The sequence below is a fragment of the Arvicola amphibius genome, chromosome 8 (genome assembly GCF_903992535.2).
Source record: "Arvicola amphibius chromosome 8, mArvAmp1.2, whole genome shotgun sequence".
Lineage (NCBI taxonomy): Eukaryota > Metazoa > Chordata > Mammalia > Rodentia > Cricetidae > Arvicola > Arvicola amphibius.
In genome coordinates, this window is record NC_052054.1 from 94,458,697 (window position 1) to 94,483,214 (window position 24,518).

The following is a 24,518-nucleotide window of genomic DNA, read 5'->3' on the forward strand; positions in this document are numbered from 1 at the left end:
GAGTAAGGCCTCTTCCTCAGATTTCAGGCCCAGGAGGGTGGAGTTTTCCTGTCTTAAACTGCTGGCCACTCTACAAAACACTAAGTTTGTATTCATCTTCCTAGACCTGACCCACCTGTCCCAGGAACCTACAGGTCTGATACTCTTTCTGGCCCCAGAGCCCATGATGGTGACCTCCCCATATGCTTCCTTGCTCTTAATTTAGATTTTGAGGCTCAGAATGGGCTCGTACTCAAACTATTGGTACTTATAAATATATTTTATTTGAGTTTTAATAAATAAAGCTTTCCCGAAGATCAGAGTGCAGAGTTAGATCACTAGAAGCCAGGGAGTGGTGGCACACACCTTTAATCCCAGCAGCCACACTAGTTAGTTATAGAGCTGGATGGTGGTGGTGCGCGTCTTTAATCCCAGCCCTAGAGAGGAACATAAAACGGAAGAAGACAGGAGGACAGGCTCTCAGTCTGCGGTCTAAGATCTGGTGGAGAACATTGCAGTCTTTAGTCACGCTGAGGACAGGATCGCCCCTTTTGTTTCTTTGAGCCTTGGCAGAGGTAAGAACTCTCTAGTGGCTTGGGGGCTTTGCTTTTCTGATCTTCAGCTTGAACCCCCAAAATCTGTCTCTTAGTTTTTATTATTCATGTTACAGATACTATTCTTCATTCATATTATTCCTCATCATGGGAGGTACACAGAGGTATGAGAAAACATGTTTCATCCCCTGCCTCATGCTCATCAATTTCTCACAGCTGCCCAATGGCTGGCTGAAAAAAACGATAATGAGATCACAACTGGATTCTAGGAAAGACTGCTCAGACACAGGAGTTATGTCTGCCACATTCACTAGTGAGGAGCCTGATGGCAAACGTTCAATATTTGCTCATCCATCTCCAAACTAAACAAAATCTGAATTTCATTCAATTCACAGACCTCATGATGCCTGAGTTACTTTCCCTTCTTGAAGCCCTGGGCAAGAGTTAGAGGAGTCAAAGACTTTTGAATATCCATTTCTGTGGGTAATACTGTAATACTATCACTCAGAGTGTGACAAAGCGTATTCCTCCTGGCGAATGGGCCACATTTCTGCCTCTTCACCAGCACACAGTAAGAGTCCTCTCGAGGGCATCAGATGGAACATTGAAAGTGTTGCTAACTTTCCCATAAAACCAAGGAGTTCAAAGTTCTCTCAAGAGTAGCTCTGCCAGAGCATTTACGGACTCTACCCTTTCCACCCAGATGCTGAGTTTCCTGCTTCCCCTCATCCTATGTCCTCCCATAGATCCATACATCACAGTCTCAAGATCAGAGGTAACATTCAAATTTGATTTCAGACTTCTCTCTAAAACCATTGAGGAAAACCTTGAACAAAGTAACTTTACAATGGCAAAATATAAGCTCTGTGTGAATTTGTGTGTGTGTGTGTGTGTGTGGCGCACACACCAGAGCGGAGCACTGTTCTGTGAACTTAGCACATGAAAAAAAAAAACAAATCAAGCCCATTCTTTTTAATTTTTTTACTGTTCTCAGCTAGAAAAAAAGAGCTTGATTTTTTTTTCTGATGTAAAACATCAAAGAAATCTATTTCAGAATTCTTACCTAGACTATTACATGGACCATCATTCACTGCTGACACTCCCCACTTCCAGCTTTGTGATCATGTTTATTATCTTTCTAAAGCAATCTTCCTCATCCATTTTCATCTCCCTAATCAAATAACATTGTTTAAAAAGGCAATTTCACTTAATACTTGCTGCACTCTGCATTGTAACAGCACACGGCCTTTCCTCCCTCTCCACCCAACTCTTTGAAAGCATTTATGCCATTTATAAACTGTGACAGGCTCTCCTCCTCCTTACTCTGAGAACAGACCACTTAGGCCAGGATCCTTTAAAAGTTTCGTGACAAAAAGTTCAACTGGAACTGAATAAAAGCCTTTCCAAGATGAAAAGTGTATTAGGACGAAAAAGTAAGTAAAGCTAGGTTGCTTTTCTCAAGATTTAAGGCATATTCCTTCCTTGGTGAGAAGCTCAAACGGCCTTTAAAAGTTAACTCAGATGCTTCTCCAAGTTTCCTAAAGTAAAAATGCAGAGACCATTAAGGAAGCCTGAGAAAAAGACACTGCAGCCCACAGACAAGCATTAAAACTTGATGAGAAAGGACAAGCTTGGATGTACACGGAACAGAAGATCCCCAGATGTTCAACAGTACAAAAGATGTGTGGTTCTCAGACCATAGGGTTTCCGTGTTCTGAACCCTCAGCTCCCTGGCTATTGACAAGGGCAGCCTTGCAGCCACCTATGGCAATAAACTGAGCCAGACAGAAGCCATCAAACTCCCTTTCCTGTGTTATCTCTGCACCCTCCGAGTCTCTAAAACTTGGCATTTAAATATAATTTCCATCCGTTCTCCTTTGTCTTCTCCCTCTCACCCCCAGCCCTCTTCTCCCTCTGACCTCTTCTCCGTCTCTGGTAACATGCTTCCTACCACAGGAATTCAATTCTTTGAAAATGGCTGGCCCAGAACTCCCAAGTTTTATATCAAATTATCTACAGCTATGTAACAAATCATTTTGCACACCCGTTTTTGCCAAAGAAAAGAAAAATTTAGAAAGTGACATATGTTTTATTTGGTTCAAGAAATGCAGGTACCTACGACAGTCTCTCAGGCACACAGTGTATCAATGAGGAGGTTGGATCTGTACCATTGCAGGAGACTGCCTTCACCTGAAAGTGACAAGGAGCATCAAACACACATGCTTCTATTTCATCAAACTAGAGCCTTAAAGTAAGTGCTTAAGTGGAATTCTTTCATAAATCTACTTACTTGCTTAAGTGTGCTCACGTGCATACGTGTGTACCATGGCACATATGTGGACATCAGAGGACAACTTAGGACAACTGTCTCTCCCTTTCTGTCATGGCAGTCCTGGGAATCAGGCTTAGGTAGTCAGGACTGGGAAGTGCCTCTCCCAGATGAGCGACCTCGGCAGCCCCTTGGGTTTAGAATCCTTAACTCGCTTACGAATGGTGTGTCTCATTGAAAGCACCACAAAGCCGCGTATGTTGACATCACCCTTTTATTTCATAGTTAGAAATAATACAGTTCCAGAGGGTAAATCATCAATAAATAACGGTGTTTAATCATTAAATGTAAAAATCCCAACTCTTTGGCATCTGACAGGATTCTATTACTTGTCAAACTATTGACTGTATAGGTAATAGTTAATCTTAGTGATCATTCATCCATACAATATGTTACAAAGGTGCAGTTTACTTTAAAATAGACAACAGCGGAAACTTTCCAGCCACCAAAAACTCGGATCAACTCGGTAAGACATGAAGCAGCATCTCCATGGCTCCGTCATACATGTTGGCACATGGCGGCCTCTGAATGCATGAGAAGCATCTGTTAAGAGTTCCTGGAGTTTCTAACATTTATTCTCCTCTAAATAAAGTTTGTCATTCATTCGGGACACAGGAAAACCACAATTGTTCCAGGAATGACCCAGCCATCAATTAAAATGTGTTCTTATTTTATTAAGTCAGCTAAGCCCTAAGAAACTCACAGTGCCAAAAAGAAAACATAAAACATGTAGTTCTGTAGAGCCAGAAATGCCAAATCAGGAATAAATTGCACCTTTAAGACTGAATGAAATCGAAATGTTTACAAAGGTAAGTTACATACATTTTATGGTTAAGAGTAGTTGAGTCGCTTCTGTTACTAAAGGCGAGGAATCATTTCTTTAGCAACAAATTAAACCAGTGTGATAGACATAAATGGTTAGGTAATCCAGGATTAGCCCACTAAAACTGCAGAAGCACGTTAGACTCCTGCGCTAATCCGGAAACTGGCATCTCAATGAGTGCCCTGCTGCAGAGACCTGAACCCGGACAGAGCCAAGGACGTGCTGACTGGTGTCACGTCATACTCAGTTTAAGTATTTGAAAGTCAAAGTCGCGAGAGTCTCTGCTAAAGCTGTTATTGACCTACCAGAAGTGGAAATGCAAGCAATACTACGGCAACAACCTGGTGGAGAGAATCCTTTCCGTTTTCAAGTTCCATGTGGATTTTAAATTAGAAAATAAGCACTAAGGAAATGTTTCTAACTGATGAAGACCCCATGTCAGAAACATCCTGGGAAAGCATCCCACCCACTACCCGTTGTAAAATAAATACTTTGTATCCCAAATTTAATTTTATTAAGACACACTTTAATAATGCTATAAAGGAATATTTTACAGCCATAGAGATCAGTAACTTCCCATGCGGAAATAAAAAAAATCCATCGCTCAATAGTATTATTGAGGCAAGTGAAGAAAAGATTATTCTCTTAATCTGAAATGTTAATTGTTTTCAGTGCAAAACCAGTTATAAAATATTTAAACTCAATATTTAAAAATAAAAAGTGGTCCAATTCAGCAGTGTTCAAGCTCCAAATTTCATAAGACAAATCATTACATACATTGTATAGTAAAATACAGAGATCCACGAAGCACTGAGCACTTCAATGGAAATTTCGAATGAATCTTACCAAGTCAGCGACAACCAAGCAGGTAACATTCCCCCATTGGAGTGTCAGAATCATAAAGGTGAAATGACTGCACCAAAACCTTGTTCTAGCTAAGAAGCTATGCAAACTAACGGTCAACATTCTGTTTCCTTTGCAGTTGCGTGCTCTAGAAGGATAGCCCCCCGCCCCGCCCCCAGTACCTGTGATCTCATTCCTGTATCCAAAACTTGATCCAAACAATTTTTTTTTTTTTATGTTCCAGGAACACTTAGCTGATATAACCATCTCTAACGTGAAGGGTCATGTACAGAGTACGACAGTAGATTTTTCTCTAGCCGAGTACAGGCTGGCCTAAAGCGGTTGAAATTCGGTGGGAGTTGCTCATGTATTATTCCTAGCAAACACTCTGTCCCCTCGGAGGGTCAGGTGCTGAAGTTGGTACTGTAGCACTTCTGTGTCGGCTGGCTCCTTGATGTTCATTTTATCTAGATTGAGGTAGTCCAGGGATTTGGAGTGAGCCCTCTTACCTTTAAGAAGACATAGAGGCAAGGGCCCATGGAGGGCCTTATAAGGTTCATAAGGTAAGGATTTGGTGCACTTGTCTCCTGAGCTGGGCATCCGCCTTCGCCTCCTGCCATTAACAGCTGGAATCTCATATGGCTGATAGTACCTGCTTCTAGTTTTATACAGACGAGAGGAGCGTGCAAGTCCTGCATCCAGCTGTTTGGAACGCAAGGGCGGCATGGCTTCTCCCTTGCTCTCCTCCCCTCCCGTGCACTTCTGGGCTAACTTCAGGAGTTCCTCGCCAGTTGCAAAACCAACCAAATAGTTAGAGTCCATGTGGAGGATCTGATAACCAGACACAGTCCGACGCATGGGTGAACATGGTGTGCTCGAGCAGCGGGGTTTCTCCGTTTCCGCTTTCCCTGGCGAGCTCCCCTCAGCCACAGGTAAGGGCAGGGTGGTCAGGGGACTTCTGGTCTCCCCATTTACATCTACTTCCATCTTAGGCACCAGGCTGCACACTCCTGAAAGTAAAGAGACTCAGGTTAGAGAAGGGTAACGCAGAGCTCTGGGCCAAGCCCCGGGTCCTGCCAGAACACACAGATGGAGCATGAAAAATACTTGTCTGGAAGACAGACAATGTACAAGAGAGAGATTTCTGCCTGTCTAGTAGACATTTGAGAGCAGGTGAGAAATGACCACTGCCATTCCAAGATTCACAGGCAGGTCAACGAGAATCTGAAGACCTACGGAGGGGTTCAGATGAAGAAATCAGAATGAGGTACTTCTCCAAGACAGCACTCAGTTCATGCACATGGAGTCTACTTCTTGACATGCTTAAAAATGCGGTACGGACTGCAACGATATGCAAGGACAAGTAGGCACACAGGCTTCCTTCCACAAAAAGTTTAAAATAAATTTTGACTTGAAAATTAAATGTCCTCTCATTATGGAAGTGCCTCATTCTTCACACCTGCAAGTCTTCGCACCTGCGCTTTGCAGGAAGATAACGGAATATAACGCAACTCACTGACCGATCGATTCACCTCACAGCTATTCTGACACTATGGCTGGCTGAGCATTGAAAGGAGAGGCGGAAACCATGCAAAAATTCCTCCTGTGAAATTGCCAACGGAATTCCATTCTCTAGTTAGTTACAAGCCAACCTCAAATCTACTGGGAGAATGTAAAACTTAATATTAAACATATGTAAAATGAATCCAGAGACATAGCTCAGATGTCAAGGGCACTGTTGCGCTTCCAGCAGACCCAGGTATGGTTCCCAGCACCCACGTGGCAGCTAATAACCTTCTTGTCATGCCTCCAAATGATCCACTGCCTATTTGTGGGCTGTGGGAAGGAACTGTATACACGTGGTGCACAGACACACATGCAGGCTAAGCACTCATACCCACAAGATAAATGCAGATCAATCCTTAAGTTACATGTAAAATACCAAATGTCATTTATGTGAATATTTAATCATAAACATATCATGAGCACAGTTATTTTATTGTACAAAGCTTAAGACAGTACTTTTGGATCGTTTAACAAAAAGAATGATTCACAATGAATAACAGGATTGTTCATTGCAATTATGACTTTGTGTAGTTTTGAAAACTTAATGACACACGGTGTCACGAATAATGGCTAGGTTCCTAGAAAACCGCAGATAATACAATTCTGGGCAACAACATAGTAGGGAAAACAGAGATTAATGCCTTCTGAGGAAGTTTAATTTCACTTGAATTTCTACTGGTTTTAAGGAAGTTATCTCCGAATACTAATCAAAATGTCACGTAACTAATTTTCATACGAGAAACTCACTGAGAAAGCCTATTATGTCACATGATTCTTGTGCGCTCTTCCATAAAACGAGGAACTATTTCCTACAGTTTCAGTATTCATTTAAATTTCGGGCAGTTAGAAAACTAAAAGCAAATGAAACAGAAACCCTGGGAAGTTGATTTCTACTTCTCTTCACTAGGAGGCTGAAGAGGCACAAGAGGCCACCTGTCCCTACGACAGTCCCCATATACAACACAGCTGAACGCTAATATTTATGGAGATGCTGAAAGACCAGGAACAGAAATGCAGTGAGGTCCAGTCAGGGTAAGGCAGGAACACACAAACACACACACACACACACACACACACGCACACACACACACACACACACGTCCTAGAACAGTAACACTGCAGCTGCCTGCCCTCACTGAATGAGTACTGGTTTGATTTCTCCCGGGTCTGGCACTCCATGCAAACCATGGTTTTGTACCAATCCCCTCATTTTCACTTGCTGTATGAGCTTCTTAACATTGATAGTTCAAATCCTATCTATTCTGGACTGGGTGGCAATCCACATAAACGCTGTGCTGAGATGTCTACTTTGCCTAGAGTGGGAGAGGACTGCTAAGCAGGTTTCAAAAGAATGAGGCCGCAGGCATAAATGGCAAGCACAGGCTTTTGCGGTCAACAGGAATGCCAGAGATTTGTTCCGACACTGCACCGATTCTGCTCTACTAAGGCAAACTCGGAGCTGTTAGGATATATTTTTGAGGCTGAGGATAAAGATAGCAGAATACATTGATCTAGACAAATGGGTAGAAATGGTATCTCATTTTGCAAAACCAGAAAACTGAAGAAACAAACTTTGACATGTCACGAGATATACATTATTGTTAGATGAAAACTTATCATTAGTTAAGTTTCCAGAAGTCAATAAGAAATTTCACCTAGCCTGAAAAAAAAAAAAAAAACCTATGCAAACAGATCTTTACATGTCTACATGGAAGACAATGACTTAGCTTAGGTTGTTATCAGAAGAAACAGAGGTGCCTAGTGTGGGACACATAATGCATTCTACATGGGCAAACAATACACTCACTATGGAAAACATTTCTGAAACAGAAATTAAAGAATTTAATAAAAGAATAATTGTGTTTAATATCCTGCAGCATAAATATCTAATACTAAGACCAAAGCAAAACAGGTATAAAATATCTCATATAAAATATCTGAATAATAATATATATACATATATGTGTATGTATGTGTGTGTGTGTGTGTGTGTGTATATATATATATATATATATATCCTTGCTCCAGATACAAACAACTGGCTTTAAGTATGATATACATAGTTGCTACCTAAATAACTTCTCATGAGAAATTCTAAGAGCTGGAAAATGTTTTGCACACTCTAGCTATCATACACTTGCACTTGAATCCCAAATTACAAGCAGTGAGTATACTCACGAAACAGCTCCTTGGGTGCCTTCCTTCATCTCGGTGGTGCACTGACTGACATTTGAAAAGGAACATCTCCAAGCTTTGATACTCCACAAGAACCCAGGACTCCCACAGACTGCTTGGAATTCTTACTAATATGCTGACTGGATCAACAGTGACTTCATGGACACCTTCAGAAATGCATGCTAGGTTCTTTGATCATATATCCCCTCCTCACTGTCTGTACTTACCCCCTCCCCTTCCCGCTAGTCACCTTTGCCTTCCTTAGCAGTCCCCCTTCCTCTTCCATGCCCCTCCACAAATAGGAGAACGAATGGGACAGTTATCTAATTTGTGTTCCTTAACATGCCGATCCCTACATCTCCTTTTCCTCGTACACCGTTCTTCTCAAGGACACCCATGGTGCAGCACTATGAAAGCAGCGTGGAGCCAAGCTTCAGAAAGAGAACACCTATGGGCAAGCTTTCAGTTTCCTCAGATGGAAGGCCACACCACACCAAGCGGCCGCGCAGCTCCCATTCTCCAGCACATCCGAAAGAAAAGCAATGCTCTGTGCTACTCAATTCCTGAGTATTTTCTGAGTGAATTTAAACACTGAGACCAAAAGCTGAGGAAATAATGGAATCAATTTTCATGGGCCATTTGTTAAACAGAACTGTTCCAGCTGTCGACCAGGCCTAGCTGCTTTGCTAATTCCCAAACTCTACTTTAAAAAAAAAAAAAACTGACAGCAAAGACCAAGGTGGGGTCTCCACGTCGGCCTACCGCTGCCACAGCTGAAGACTCCAGGGTGCACAGCACCACACCTGGGGCACATCTTGAGACAGGAACTCTTCCATGAGAAGTATCCTTCATGTTGTTTGTGGCTGTTAACGCAACTCAGGCCCCAAGCATGCTATGCCATACTCTTCCAATGACCCACACCCCAGCCTCCAAGTTCTTCATTTAAAAAGCATTTAACAGAAAATTCAGCCACGGTGACTGTAACTACATATTCTTCCAGCGTTTCCATGAAAACACTGCCGCGGGCTTACTGCTTTTAGCAAGTCCATTCATGACTCCGCATTTTGTTTCAGATTTGAAAAGGACCCCCCCTTGAGACTGGATCACAAATAGTCTGGTGAGCATCATCACACGAATAGGCAAAGAACTACTTCAGCAGATATAATAAACAGTGAATCAAGAAATGGGCCATAGCATAAGGGGTGGGGGAATGACACAATAGGCAAAGTGAACGAACCAGGACCTGAGTTTAGATCCCCAGCACCTACTGAAATTAGGCACTGTAGCATCCATCATCCTAGAGCTGGGGGTAAGCAAGACCAAAGAATCTCTGGGTCTCACTGGCTAACCAGCCTAGCCAAAAAGGCAAGGGCCCGGGCCAGGAAGAGACCATGTCTCAAAAATAAGGTGGAGAGTGATAATGGAAGACACTTAATGTTGACCTCCGGCCTCCACAGCTGCATCATGGTTGAGGCCAAACACACACAGACAACCACACACACAAGAAATCAGATCCAATGCTTCTACAGTCTGCATCATTGAAGACACCCTCTTTGTTTTCCCGAATGTCTCTTATACATAATTAAGGCAGAACACTAGAAATAAAAGTTAGAAGAAAAGGTTAACTTGCATTAACAGAAGCAGTAAAAATTTCTATGGAAAAAAAAAAAGTCTAGAATAGAAAACAAAAGCTATAGGGCCGGGGAAACAGCTAGCCAAATGCCTGCCTTGCAAGCATGAGAACCTGAGTTGGACCCCTAGAACTCACACTAAAAACAAACATGCAGGACAAGAGCTTGTAATCCAGGGACAGACGGATCCCTAGGCCTCACTGGGCACCATCCTCACCTACTTGGTGAGTTCCATGTCAATGAGAGACTCTGTCTCAAAAAGGGAAAGTTGGACAGCAACTAAGGAACAATACCCCAAGTTGTTGCTTTGTGTTCTCCCCTACATACACACACATACACATTCATGTACCTGCACATACATAAACAAGGCACACATACACATACATACACAAAAAAGAGAAAACTACAAAAGTCAACTTGTAGTTACATGGTGCTTTGGAAACTGTGTTTGAAACAAGCAAATACAAATTTTTAAATGACAAGATCTTCTAGGGCTGGCAATGCTCACAGGTGTGACTATCAGTGGCAGATATGAAGAATAATTCAACTAGATGACCCTTAGTTAGCCCATACAAATCATGCATTTTCACTATTGGCTAGTGTACAACTGTGAATTTTGGCTGACATTAAGAGATCCAGAAAATAACATAGAAAATAATATTTAGTTTAGTGTTCGAAACATGTGGCACAGATTGTACCCTCCCGCTCTTTAATATTCCAAGAAGTGGAGTCTTTCATTCTTTGGGCACAAATACCAATACTGACAGTGGCCTAGGCACCATGGCACCCTGGGCAAGTTCTCCAAAGAGCTGTGGACTACACAGCGGGTATACAAAAATTCTTTTCCATACACACTGTGTTCTAACAGCTGTATTCCATTTACAAACTCGAAAAAAATCATTGATCATTACCCTTCATTACATGTATTCATTAGCACACTATACACCTGAAAAGTTTTTGTCTCCTAAAGCTTTCGCTGAGAAGTCAAAAGATATCGGATCCCGTGGTTGGACTCTTTAACCAACTAGGATGTTGATCTGCTTTGCTGTTCTCTCTCAACACACCTTTCTCATCTCTGTCATAAAACTCCGGTATTAGGCTACCAGAAATATTTTTTATGGTACCAAGGATCTGTGAAGTTTGGTTATAGTGTAATGCTTAAGGAGAGAAGGACAGGAGTATTTCCAACTGGATAATCTGAAAACACAAAGACACATCTGGGTACAAAGCACAGCCAACTCTAGTGACAGGTACACTAAAGAGACAAACTCAGTGTGCTACAGGGCTGGGGAACCATCCTCATACTACAGGTGTGGAGCACCACCCTCCACACTGCAGGTGTGGAGCACCACCCTCCACACTGCAGGTGTGGAGCACCACCCTCCACACTGCAGGTGTGGGGCACCACCCTCTACACTACAGGTCTGGAGCACCATCCTCCACACTACAGGTCTGGAGCACCATCCTCCACACTACAGGTCTGGGGCACCATCCTCCTCCACACTACAGGTCTGGGGCACCATCCTCCTCCACACTACAGGTCTGGGACGCCATCCTCCACATTACAGGTATGGAACACCATCCTCCACACTACAGATCTAGAGCACCATCCTCCACACTACAGATCTAGAGCACCATCCTCCACACTACAGGTCTGGGGCACCACCTTCCACACTACAGGTCTGGGGCACCACCTTCCACACTACAGGTCTGGGGCACCACCTTCCACACTACAGGTCTGGGGCACCATCCTCCACACTACAGGTCTGGGGCACCATCCTCCACACTACAGGTCTGGGGCACCATCCTCCACACTACAGGTCTGGGGCACCATCCTCCTCCACACTACAGGTCTGGAGCACCATCCTCCACAGTACAGGTCTGGGGCACCATCCTTCTCCATACTACAGGTCTGGAGCACCAATCTCTACACTACAGGTCTGGGGCACCACCCTCCACACTACAGGTCTGGAGCACCAACCTCTTTATTTCCTTAAGGAGCTGCAAAGATCCTCAAATATGCTTAGTCCACAGACATTTCCATAGCCACTTTCCTCACCCAGATACTTTCTACCCCTTTCCATTTCTCTCCAGCCTGATTTGACGATTATTTGATCTTTTTATTATTTTTGAAACTTCTAAAAGTAGTCCATTTCTGTGAGAAAATGGTTTTACTCTGTAAAGATTTGTTTCTTATACTTGTTTAATAAAATGCTGATTGGCCAGTAGTCAGGCAGGAAGTATAGGTGGGGTAATCAGACAGGAAGTAGAGGCAGGGCACAGAGAACAGGAGAATTCTGGGAAGAAGAAAGTTCAGTCTGCAGTAGTTACCCAAACAGAGAGGAGGCCATACACAAAGCAAGTAAGATGTGACTGCCTTGCTGAAAAAGATACCAAGCCACATGGCGAACACAGGCAAGTATTATGGGCTAATATAACTTATAAGAGTTAATGAGAAGCCTGAACTAATAGGCCAATCAGTTTATAATTAATGTAGACATCTGTGCATTTCTTTGGGACTTAATGACTGCAGGAATGGGGCAGGACAGAAACCTCAGTCAACAATCCATGCAGACTGAAAGATGTTCAATTAAAATAATTCATACTGACATTTCTATTAAAATCAAAATAGCTCTTCATCCCCTATCAGTGCAATATCTAGAGGAAAGTCATATTGCTATTTAACTGTATTCTCCCTTATTCCCTACAGTCACAATTATAAGAGTAGGTGTTTACTTTATGTATACTGCATGAACACAGACACACCCATGTGAGAAGTAGGGAGAAAGAGAGAGAGAGAGAGAGAGAAGAGTCTAATTTTGCAAGAAATTCCAAAACTAAAATGCTGAGTCAAAGAACATATGCTTTATAATTTTTTATAGCAACTACCACAAAGCTTTACATAAAATATTCCCATCTTTTTCACAAGGAGAATAAATTATTTTATATAACCAAAAGCTAATGTAAAGACTTGTATAAAGTACAATCTATACATTCACCAAGAAAGTATCGTGTTTCTACTCTCATTTCTTATAAGTAAGAATTGCTGAAGAAAGGACAAATGTGAGCCAAGAGGATAATGTGCTTGCCTTTTCCAAAGGGAAAAGATAAATAAAACAGGCATGGCTTCCATTCTTGACCCTAACTCAGGTATTTTCACTGCCAACAGACATCTCTTGCACAGACTTATAAACTAAGTATCCAATTTCCTTCAACAAATGGGGAAAATGTTTATATATACTACAAAAATATGCAGAATGCACATGCTAATGGCAGTGAGCATAGTATGTCTCACCCCAACTTTGAGTCCTGGCTGCCAACACATGTATCGGAGATTCTCCAGGCACCTGCATGAGCTGCCAAAAGACCACAGTCTGAATGCAATGTGTACATTTCTAACGCTCTCCAAGAAACCTTATTTCCTATATAAAAATTTCCTATTCAAAATTTTGTATATTTCCTATAAAAAAAGTAATATTCTGAAGATACAACACAAATGTCTTGGCTTCTTAGAACTGCTCTGAAAATAACTCATACCTTTCATAAAGGCTATACAAAAAGGGTGTGTGTGTGTGTGTGTGTGTGTAAGAAAGAGTGGTAGAGAGCCATGTTCATGTATATAAATGTACGTATAAATGTATGCTCATGCGTGTGGATGCCAAGAGGACACATCTATGGTATTATTTCTAAAAGCCATCCTCCTTGTGATTTTTTTGGTTTGTTTTGGTTTGCTGGTTGGTTGGTTGCTTGGTTTTTACAGACAGACTCCCATAACCCTGATACTCCTGGAGTGGGCTAGTAAGAATGGCCAAAGAGCCCCAGGGATCCACCTCTCCCTGTCTTCCCAAAGACAGATTACAAATCTGTAATTGGATTCAGGGCCTCACAATTATTTTTCTAAAAAAAAAAAAAAAAAAAAAAAAAAAAAAAAAAAAAAAAAAAAAAATTTTTATTTTTTTTAAGTTGGGGTTAACTAAAAAAATTCACCTGAGTAATCTAAATGCTGCTTCATATGTTTTATTGTGTTTAACAACATTTAACAACACAGTGTAAAGGGAGACATGATTGTCTTAAATACACAAAACAAAAAATGTCATCATGTTAACAAAATCCTTATCAAGAGGAACCTGAAATGCACAGTGCGGGACAGAATCGTCCTCTGGCAGATGAGGACTCCTAAGCATGACGAAGAGCTTATTGGTCCATTTGATTTTAGCAGTTTGCCTGTTTCACCTCCTCTGCTAGAATAGAGACAAGCGGCCTAAAGCTGGGAACAGTCTGGGTTTTGATCTCAGCATCCACATGGCTGTGCACAACCACCTACTCCAGGTCCAGGAGCTCAGACGCCCTCCTCTGGGCCGAGGGCACTCTAAGCAAGCGTAGGTGTACATAGATTCATGCAGGTAAAAACACAGGGACACATAAAATAAAAATAAATCTCTTTTTAAAAAGTAGTTTAAAAATGAATAACAACAGCGAAACCACCAGGCAAGTTTAATATACACAAAGGTTGCCACATTGTACATGCCAGAAAAATTCCACTCTTTCTGCCTCTTTAAGTCACCCAGATGGAGATACTCTGTCCTACAGTCATTATCCCTAAAGCCTTCAAATTTACTCCTTCTAATATACTGAAGGCCAAAAATATCTGCTAATCAAACTAGCTAAAACTGGATATAAAATTAAATAAATTTGAGAATGAGATTTGAGTTCACCTGACTACACATTATGGTATATTAGTTACTTAACAGTATATTGCTTAACAGTCTAACATTGCTTATAAAGATGAATAAATGCTTGTTAAATAATTCAACTACCTCACTCTCACAGAAAATGTGAAAATAAACATACACAATAAGACACGAACATAATTACAACAGCATCATTCATGCTTATCAAGACCTGGCAAGAGTCTAAACATCACTCAAGAAACAGTGGAATACCATTCAGCAAGGAACATTGTAAACTGGGAACCCAAAGAGTGAAATAAGTTGGTAGAAACGTGATATGCCATTTGATATGTGGCATTCCGGAAAATGCAAAATAATTAGGCCAGAAATTATCAATGATTGGTAGAAGTTAGGATGGGGAGAAGAAACATACCACAAAAGAAACTTTCAAGCTACACTCAAATCAGTTTTATTATGTGCAAGTTATCCTTTAATCAACCCTGAAATTAAAAAGCAAGATGCTTTGGTAATGTAGGGCCATGTTTTATATGATTCTCCAAAATATTATAATTTCTTGGTTACATAGTCTCAGTCAAAAGGAAAACTCAGCAGTTAGCCTGTATGTGTCTGATCACCTTCAGTGATATCCCCCAAGATGAATCACTTCATGTAGAAGAAAGTTTCTGTCCTACCCAGTCCCACAGCTGCTCACTACCAAAGAAACACACAGAGGCTTATATTAATTATAAACTGTTTGGCCCAATAGCTCAGGCTTATTATTAACTAGCTCTTACAACTTAAATTATTCTTGTCTATTTTTAGGCATGTGCTGTAGTGCCTTTCCTCAGTGCAGCATTCTCATTTTGCTTCCTCTGCCTCTGGCTGGTGACTGTGTCTCTGCCTTTTTCTCTTCCCACGATTCTCTTAGTCTGGTGACCCTGCCTATACTTCCTGCCTGGCTACTGGCCAATCAGTGTTTTATTAAACCAATATGAGTGACAGAGTTTTACAGTGTGCAAGAGCATTATCCCACAGTAACTTCACCTTTTGTAGCTCTGCTAGATTGCTACTTTATTTTAAAGAAAATACAAACAGTGTGCATAGAAACAGTATAAGTGTACACTATGTACATACAGATAAATACAGAGAGCCATGCAAATGTCTCCCCTTGGCCTCCTGCCCATTTCTTCAAGTTTACTTTCGCTGGGTGGGCTGGTGACTGTATTCTTTCTAAATGTACTGTGAATTTCTAAATTACTTCTCTTCCTAAAGACTAGATATTTTAGTAGTGCTTTCAGTTTTTTAAAGAGCATCTTGGAAGCTGGAGAGCTATCTCATCAGGTAAAAGCATTTACAGCCCTTGAAGAGGACCCAAGTTTGCTCCCAGTATCTATGTTGGTTGGCTCTCAACCACCTTTAACTCCAACTCCAGGGGATTTAATGCATTCTTCTGGCCTCTGAAAGCCACTCACAAGTATAAACCCACATAGAGACATAAACAAATACACAAAATTAAAAATGAAATCTTTCGTGCACATTCAATGGATGAAATATGATCCATCCATCTACTTAATGCCATCACACTCCCCCATTATACTTTTAAATCATTCTCCAGTTGCTGACCATTCAGGGATCACTGAGTACGAAACTGCCTTCTGCAGACACAATGACCTCTAAGTCAAAGCAAGAAACCACAAGGATTCAAAGAGCAGCCACTCACATTAATATAGTTCTGAAAATGCTAAAGAGCTACAAGGCTATTTTAAATCATTCCCCATCAGACTTGAAATCACACAAACAACAATGTGAGCATAAACACAGGCCTGGGGGAAGGGAAGCTAAAAGATGATAAAGTACTGCATACTTTTAAGTTACTCATAGTAAGGTAAGATAGAGTGGAGTCACGTGTGCAGCCAATTACAACTATGGGAAAGTTATTCTCCTTCAGCCACCATTATTCATGAAAATAAATAGAATGTATTGAGAATGACTTTAGCAGTTTTTGGAATTTTTTTTATTAAAACATCCCTCAGAGTTTTAAAGAGTTGCTCTTTCTACCATATATTCTGAAATACTATTTCTTAAGACCTCCCCTATCTTCTAGAAATTTCACAAAAAAGAAAACATAGAAAAGCACTAAGCATTTCAAATAATTTTAGCATGCGACAATCATAATCTCAATCCCAACCATGAGTCTTATGACTGTGACACACAATTGTAACAATACATGGACACCATTTTCACATGTTCATCTATGTAATCTTTAACAGACACCAAGACATTATGCTCATTTAATGGTTAACAAACAGAAACAACAAAATATAACTTACCGGACTAAATCCCAGATGATGTCACTGTGCAACTTCCAAAGAGTCCCAAGGGAGCACAGGCATAATAATTTTTCTGTTCTACTCCAGATACTAAACATGAGACACAAAAATAAGCCTGTAATTTAACGAGTAACACAATTTATAAAGCAATTATAGTAATTCTAACTGAAAAACAGAATGAAAGTCACGGGAGGTACTAAAATGTTTGGTACAGGTTACATGGGACACCATAACTAATTAATTCAATTAAAAAGTTGTTTTGAGTTATTTTGGCTAAATGGGTACTCAAAACATCTTATGGCACTCGTTCCCCTATGTTATGCTGTGTAAACTCTACCTACAAACTAAGAGTAGTTAACTAGGTTAAATAAAAACACATAAAACACTAAAGGCTTAAATGATAATTGTACCCACTCCATTCCCACTGATGTGTTCAGAAGACTGTATAGGCGAAAAAGCAATGTGCAGGCAGGCACAAAAAGTGGATCTTAGCTGTGGCCATGCTAAGAACTCTCCCTCCTGTGCATAAACAGCAATCTCTAAAATGAGGCCATTCATACACTGGTCCCTCTCTAACACAGGTTATATGGATTGAGGGAACTCAGGCCGATGAACGTGTTGTGCAGGCTGCAAGCCCTAAACAGATGTGTGATCCATTATTATACAATTAATTTTGGTGTCTACTCATTTGAATTCTAAAATAGCAACAATAAAAGTATCTTTTGTTAGACTTTTGTTATATTGTTTGAGGCAAATGACTGGAAGGCTCTTGATAGCGTGTGAGTATATGTGTGTGTGTGTGTGTGTGTGTGTGTGTGTGTGTGTGTGTCTGTGTGTGTGTGTCTGTGTGTGTGTGTCTGTGTCTGTGTGTGCATGTGCACGTGCATTTATACATGTGTATACAATCATACATGCACATGTAGAAGCCAGAGGTCAACATCAGGGGCTATCTTCTTTTCTACTCAACCTTATTTCTATTGGTACTGGGAAGTGAACCCAGAGTTCTTAGGCAAGAACTCTGCCACTGAGCCACACTCATAAGTCCTGATTTTATTTTGTGAGATGGGAGTCTCTAACTAAATTGACAGACCATCAGTTTAGCTCGGCTACTAGCCAAGCACTGGGGCTCCCCTGTCTCTGCCAAGAACTGGGGTTTTAAAAGTGCACTGCCATGTCTAGCTTTTATGTAGATCCTAGGGAACAAACAGGTCCTCAGTTTTGCCCAACAGGCATTGCACCCATTGAGGCACCTCCCTGACTCAGAAAACACTCTTAGTGAGACAAACAAAGCAACATACTCAAGGTCTCGAGCACGTCTTCAACGTCATCCCCCTCTTGCCATGGGAATTAAAGGGAACTATCTTTATCTCTTGCATCCCCAGTTAACTGGATTGGTTTATTAAGACAACGATAACCAAAACAAAATCCTCCCCAAAGTCCTTTTCAATGTGTGGAGGCTTCAGAGGTTGCTGAGTTTTCAAGGTTGTGCTCAACATAAGGTAGGTGGGAGCTCCTAAGAGCAGCGAGGATTCATTTTATCTACATAGCTGTGTGAAGTCGGGAAATGTAGCAATGTGCTTTGCTATACAACATGTTCTCAGACTAAAGACCAAAGCAAATGAAACAGGCCAAGAACTGCTAGGTTGTTATTTTCCTCCCAGCACAGAAGAGTTTCAAGCAAAGGAAACAGAAAATTTACCGAACTCAAGAAATTTTGCTTAATATTTAGAAATGGCTTCATACAGCAAAACCATCATGGTAAGAACCTTGATGCTACCAGCCATATGGAGATCAGACATGTTCTATTTAATTTATTTTACCACCAACTATGTTTACATTTAGCAAACAAGCAATCTGCATAATTAAGACTTGGACCTCTCTTTCCAATGAGGCCCGTGGTCTTATCAGAAGCTGAAGAATAGTGAAACTAAATCTGCTTCCTAAGGATAAAAATATTTGCTTCACATATTTACCCCTCAAAGAGTTTACAGAACGTTGTTAGGAAATACACACTGATATATTAAGTAAACAGATTTGTAACAGGGGATGGGATTTAAAAAGAAACCACTTTTATATTTTGTATGTCAAAAGACGTACTTTATGTGATATAATCTTTACCCCTTAAGGAAAATATTATTAATCCCATCGTGAAGTATTCAATTAAGTATTACTATTTGAGAGCAGTGCAGGAATCTGCATACCAACTAGCCTGGCTCCACGGCCCTCATGCTCTTCCTCAAACTTCTGGATAATCACAGCAGTACACACAATAATCATGCACGTGAAAGCATATATTCACTCATTTCTGTGGGTGCAATCCTACTCTGTTTCAAAAGGTACTTCATATAAATGTTGCATTACTTCATTGGTGTAAAGATGGGAGGGAAACAGTTTTATTCCTAGTTCCAAGGTGACGTCAGACTTTTTAAATGTTAGGATTTCACAGTATGAAGACAGAGACAACCTGAGTTCAATCCCCAGAACACTCATATTCTCTCTCTCTCTCTCTCTCTCTCTCTCTCTCTCTCTCTCTCTCTCTCTCTCTCTCTCTCTCTCTCTCTCTCTCTCTCTCTCTCTCTCTCTCTCTCTCTCTCTCACACACACACACACACACACACACACACGATAAATATTTTAAAATATAGATAATATGCTAGATCATTTTATCAGGTTGCAGAAAAGTCAGAAGGGCATTTTCTTAGTGATTGTGGGTGGTACCATTCCTGGACTGGTGGTCCTGAGGTCTATAAAAAGGAAGCAAGCTGAGCAAGCCATGAGGACCAAGCCAACAAGCAGCATCCCTCCATGTCTTCTGCATCACTTCCTGCTTCCAGACTCCAGCCCTGCTTGTGCTCCCATGGAATAGACTAAGATGTAGAAATTTAAGCCAAATAAACCCCCTTCGTCCCCAAGTTGGTTTGGTTATGGTGTTTCACCACAGCAACAGTAATCCTAAGGAAGACAAATAGTACGACCGGAAAAAATCTCCAACAATATTTGCAAGTTACTGGCTATTCTACAGTTGGATGCCAGGGCAACACTACTTATAAAAAGAGAGAAATCTGATATAGACCCTTACAAACTTAGATTGAAAATGAAAAGGAAACATTAGAAAAATGTGAATGTCTTTTGTCTGCCTTATACGATGCCTTAATTTTCAATAAAGAAAGTTTTAAATTTCCTTTCAACTGTCACATAATTTATGCCAGGTATTTGGTGGCATATTCTTTCCAAGCGTTTAGAAGCACTAGAACAATATTTATACTTTCGAACACTTTTAACACCAATAGAAAGACCTGGTCTAAAACTGAAAGCAGAGGAACCTTAAAGCAATTATCAAACATCACTGAGCTCATGATGAAGTCTAGGAAACAGTCTCTAATTTCATAATGAGCAAAGTGTAGTGACTGATTATCCTTAGTTTGCCACTGCCAAGTCAAAAATAGAACAGATCCCTCGGCAGTGACCCAAGGTGAGCCAAGTATAGAAGCATCTGCCTGGTCCTCATTTTCGCTCTTGACATTGCGATTTGTGTGTAACTGAGTACCAGCTAGACACAGGCACCAGGAGGGGAGAAATGATACGGTAAAAAAAAAAAAAAAGACACAAAATAGGTAGGGCAGAGTCAAGAAATAGTGTAGTTACATGCCTACTTTGAGAAAGCATATAGAGTAACCCACTACAGAATTATAGTAAAGATTTCACTACCATCTCCCAAAACAGAGATTAAAAGCTGTAATAAAGCCACCCCAAAAATAAAACTGTCAAAGAAAATTGCCCGTTTTTAGAATACTTTAAAAATCTGTACATCCCAAACACGAAAATGACTTTGGCTTTATCTTGGCATTTGAAGGCTTGTACCTCGAATAGAAAAGACTATTTACACATTTTTAAGACATGGGAAAAAAAGCATAGCAAAACAGACTAGAGTCAATAAACCTAAAGCTTAAAGATACAATGTATCCAATAGCGAGAGCTGAAACAAACAGAAAGCTCCATGACATGAAACTTAAATATCACCAAGTGCAGCCAACTATCGTTGGCAGGGAAGTCACAGGTGAGGAAGAGGGGGAAGACCTCCAACACTGACTGCAAGGAGTCTCCACAAGTTCAGAAAGTTTCCAACAGCAACTGGTAAATGATATGTATCATTACAGTGAGTACACAGCTCCTACCCGGGCATAACTATCTGTGGAAACCTCTTGAACCTTCAAATATCATCTGATGAGAAACATATTGCTACCCTATCCCAGAGTCATACAAAGCAGTAAAAAGGTATGGGCTTTATAAAGGAAAAGACATCTCTCCGCTTGTGGACTTTGGAAGGTGCATCCACCCAGTCATTCACTCAATGACGTATCAGGCCACTCAACAATATTTCTTGAGTACATAGAAGCAGTGGGGCAAGCATAAAGTCAGGAAACACAGACCTCATCTGTGCAACAGCAAACGGGAACAACACCAGCAATGCCAAAGTTGTCTTCTTTCCACAAAGCAAAGCAAGCTCCAAACAAATGCTTTACTCTTAAATCCTAAATTGCTATACTTGAGACATCAACCCACATCCACTAACTAAGTATCAGGAAAAAGATGGCAAATTTTAAGACTATATATATTATAAAATAATATCTGGAGGCACCATACGTTTTAATAAATTCCACTACTAATTAAAGATGGTACTTGGAAAAGATAGAATTTCGTAGGAGAAAAAAAGTAGAGTATTAAGTGATGAGTTTTAATTCTCCCAAAACCTAGGACTTTGAGGAGAGACCCTGGAGCAGGGGAAATTCTAGTTTAAGTAGTGAAAATGCTTCGTAAGCAAAATACTTTCTGCTCTCAAAGCCTACTCTAAAGTAAATAAGGGACCAAAACATTCTTCATGTAGAAAAACGCTGAACAGATATAAAATGGTTCAGCTGCCAGACTGCATGCAGCACTGAGTGGAAAAGAAAATGCTTAGCCGAAGTCAGGGGCTTTTACCATGGGGACCACTTCCGACCTTCTTATCTTTTCCCAGTTTGTAAAATTAAACCACGAAGGGTTTGGAAGGGCAGTTAGTAGGTACGGTGTGACTTTTAAAAGGCCTTCTTTGACCTTACCAACAAACCATCAACCTCCCCAGCGTGGTAAAGCGACCCATAATTGGTTTAGGAAGACATAAACGTGTTCCTCTTTCTAGTATCAGTTCTCTTAATAGCAACTCCCTTAAAGTGCCCGGCACTCATTTTGTTTCTACCTCTGCTAGTTAAAATCAAACACACCTTACTACATCATATTCAGCTTCCCCCTAAACATGTCTGACAATAGCTGAATCCACAAGTCTACCCCAAGTCTTTACAAGAATCCTCCCTCTTCTGGATGCATAGCCACAGGGGGAACAGAAGTCTGGTGGAGGTGATGCAAGTTTCAAAGAGAAGCCGAAAACTGGGTACTCATTGAGAAAATAACCGACTCTACAAATCAGGGAACAAAACATTAAATAACACTTGCAAATTACTGTTCTCATCACACCAATTACTTTTAAGACTTAATGTGAAGGTACTCGTCAAAAACATGGAGCACATAATGTTAGCTAACTGGCTGTCCGGAATGCCAATGGGTATACCTTATACCCTGGGAGATTTAGTGCTAACTGTCCCATTTACAATTAAATAAACATACCAAAAACATAGTCTATGCACCAGCTCTTACCAAAGTTAAGTGGTCTTCGTGCCCATTCATGAGCGCTTACATTTCATCCTCTCTGTTTTGTTTATAATCCAAGGTACCATAAAAAAAAAAAATCAGCGGAACGTCCATTCATTAAAAAAGAACGTAAGCACACACTGTGACCCAAAGCATCCTGGATAATAACTGTGTTTTGAACTAATTGCGAAAATAAACTTTGTGAAGGGGTGGTTCCCAAACCCTAGTGTCTACATTGTTGTACCACCATAAAGTACCTCGCCACCATCAATTACAGAGTGGCTTTTCTTGAGGAAAATCAACGTAAAACGAAGTTTAGCAACCTCGGAGATCTTCTGCAGGACCTTCTGCTCTCCCGGCTAGGAGCAGCTAACAATGTGCAATGTTGCTGTTTCCATTCTTACTCCTCTTCAAAGGAAGAAAAAGTTCAGCTCCAGAGTTCCCAGTGTCTCCCCGCCTCGCACACGCCCGAGCGCGCGCCTGCACACACACACACACACACATACACACACACTTACACACAGACTCACACGCGCGCGCAAATCCCGGCTTTGCAGAGATCTAGAGCCCACCCGGAGCAAAGCGGCGTGGGAGGAGAGCCCGGTAGTCTCTAGCGAGGCAGACACTTGCCAGGAGGGGAAGCACGCGGCCGTCGTTCCCTCCGCGACCCGGGCTCCTTTCTGGCCTTCTGACCGAGATTTGCAGATTCCACCACTAGAGCGACTTTGGCAGCTTCACAATGGGCTGCTTCTCAAGGTCTGCCCGCTGCCCGCCACCAGACGCCCTTTCCTACGCTTCCCAACCGCCCCAAAGTCCACCCGCGACAGGTGGGGCGAGGGCAGCAGTGCCCGAGAGACATCTGCCGCGGGAGTTTCGGGCCAGCACCGGGCCGCGATCCACAGTTCACGGACGCCACCACCGGGTGGCCCGACCGTCCCCCACCACGCCGGTGTCTGCCTCGCCCGCGGGGTGCAGCGCGCACAAGGCGGGCGCGATAAGGTCGTCTGGGCTCCCGCCAAGCGTTATCTGGCCCCCGCAGTCGTAGCCCGCACACCGTTGGGGACAGAGGCGCGACAGGCCGGGCAAGAGCTACTTCTCAGAGGGCCTCCCTGGGCCTGGCGCCTGGCGCTGCGGGCACCGCTAGCCGCCGAGCTGGCATGCGCCAACGTACCCAGACTTCCGCACCTCCGCACCGCGGGAGCGCCGCTCCGGGTCGCAGAGTCCCCCCGCACCGCACGGCGGCGGCGAGCACACGCCCGCTCGTCCGCTCGCTCGCCCGCCCGCCGCGCGCACACAGGGCGCACGCCCCCGCACACTCACACGCGCTGCACACTCCCGGCATCGTCGGCCCCACCCCTGTGCCAGGAAGCTGCGGGCTCTCGCACCCCGCGCGGGCCCCACCCCAGTCTCCAGACCCCAGTCTGCCATCCGCACTGGGAATCGGGGACCGGCCCCCCTCCAAGCCGGTGGCCACCGAGACTGCAATGCCAGCCACCCAGCAGGCCGGCGCGTCCGGGGCTTCCCTGCGTTGCACACATACACACATACACACACACACACACACACACACACACGCACACGCACACACGCACACACCGCTCGCCTTGCCGGGACACGAGGCGAGGAGGAAGGGGCGGCGCCGTGCCTGGGGCTGGCACAGTGGCTCGCTGACTGGGGCACCCACACTCACGCGCGTACTCCACCCATCACCACCGCCACCTCTGCAGCACAAAAGGTTGCAGAAGGAGTGGCGGTCCCCGTCCAACGTACCAGTGATCCAGGGTTCCCGCCGGCTCCTCTAAGTCGCCGGCCGCAGAGTCGAAGCCAAGGGCGAGAGAGACGAGGGGCTGCGGCGCCGAGGTGCGGGCAGAGGCCGCCAGCCAAGCCAGCCGGGTACCCGCTGCTCTCCCACCGCGCTCGGCGCCAGCTACGG

The 24,518-nt window shown here is 42.6% G+C and overlaps 1 protein-coding gene across 6 annotated transcripts; it reads right to left on the minus strand.

Annotated features, from left to right (window-relative positions):
• Positions 1–3,058: 3,058 nt before the first annotated feature.
• Macir (macrophage immunometabolism regulator) lies at positions 3,059–24,518 on the minus strand. 6 transcript variants are annotated; one of them, XM_038339983.1, is made up of 4 exons: positions 22,909–23,718; positions 22,592–22,643; positions 16,901–16,990; positions 3,059–5,538 (listed from the first exon to the last, which is right to left on the minus strand). In XM_038339983.1, the coding sequence occupies exon 4, from the start codon at positions 5,513–5,515 to the stop codon at positions 4,892–4,894; it is 624 nt and encodes a 207-aa protein (XP_038195911.1). In that variant the 5' UTR covers positions 5,516–5,538; positions 16,901–16,990; positions 22,592–22,643; positions 22,909–23,718; the 3' UTR covers positions 3,059–4,891. The 6 variants fall into 6 exon arrangements, with proteins under 6 accessions (XP_038195911.1, XP_038195910.1, XP_038195907.1 ...); XM_038339982.1 differs by having other exon boundaries at positions 22,843–23,718; XM_038339979.1 differs by lacking the exons at positions 22,592–22,643; positions 22,909–23,718 and adding an exon at positions 24,356–24,518.

Coding starts and splice junctions, on each gene's coding strand:
- Macir (XM_038339979.1), bottom strand. CDS start 5,515: ATGGAAGTAGATGTAAATGGGGAGACCAGAAGTCCCCTGACCACCCTG.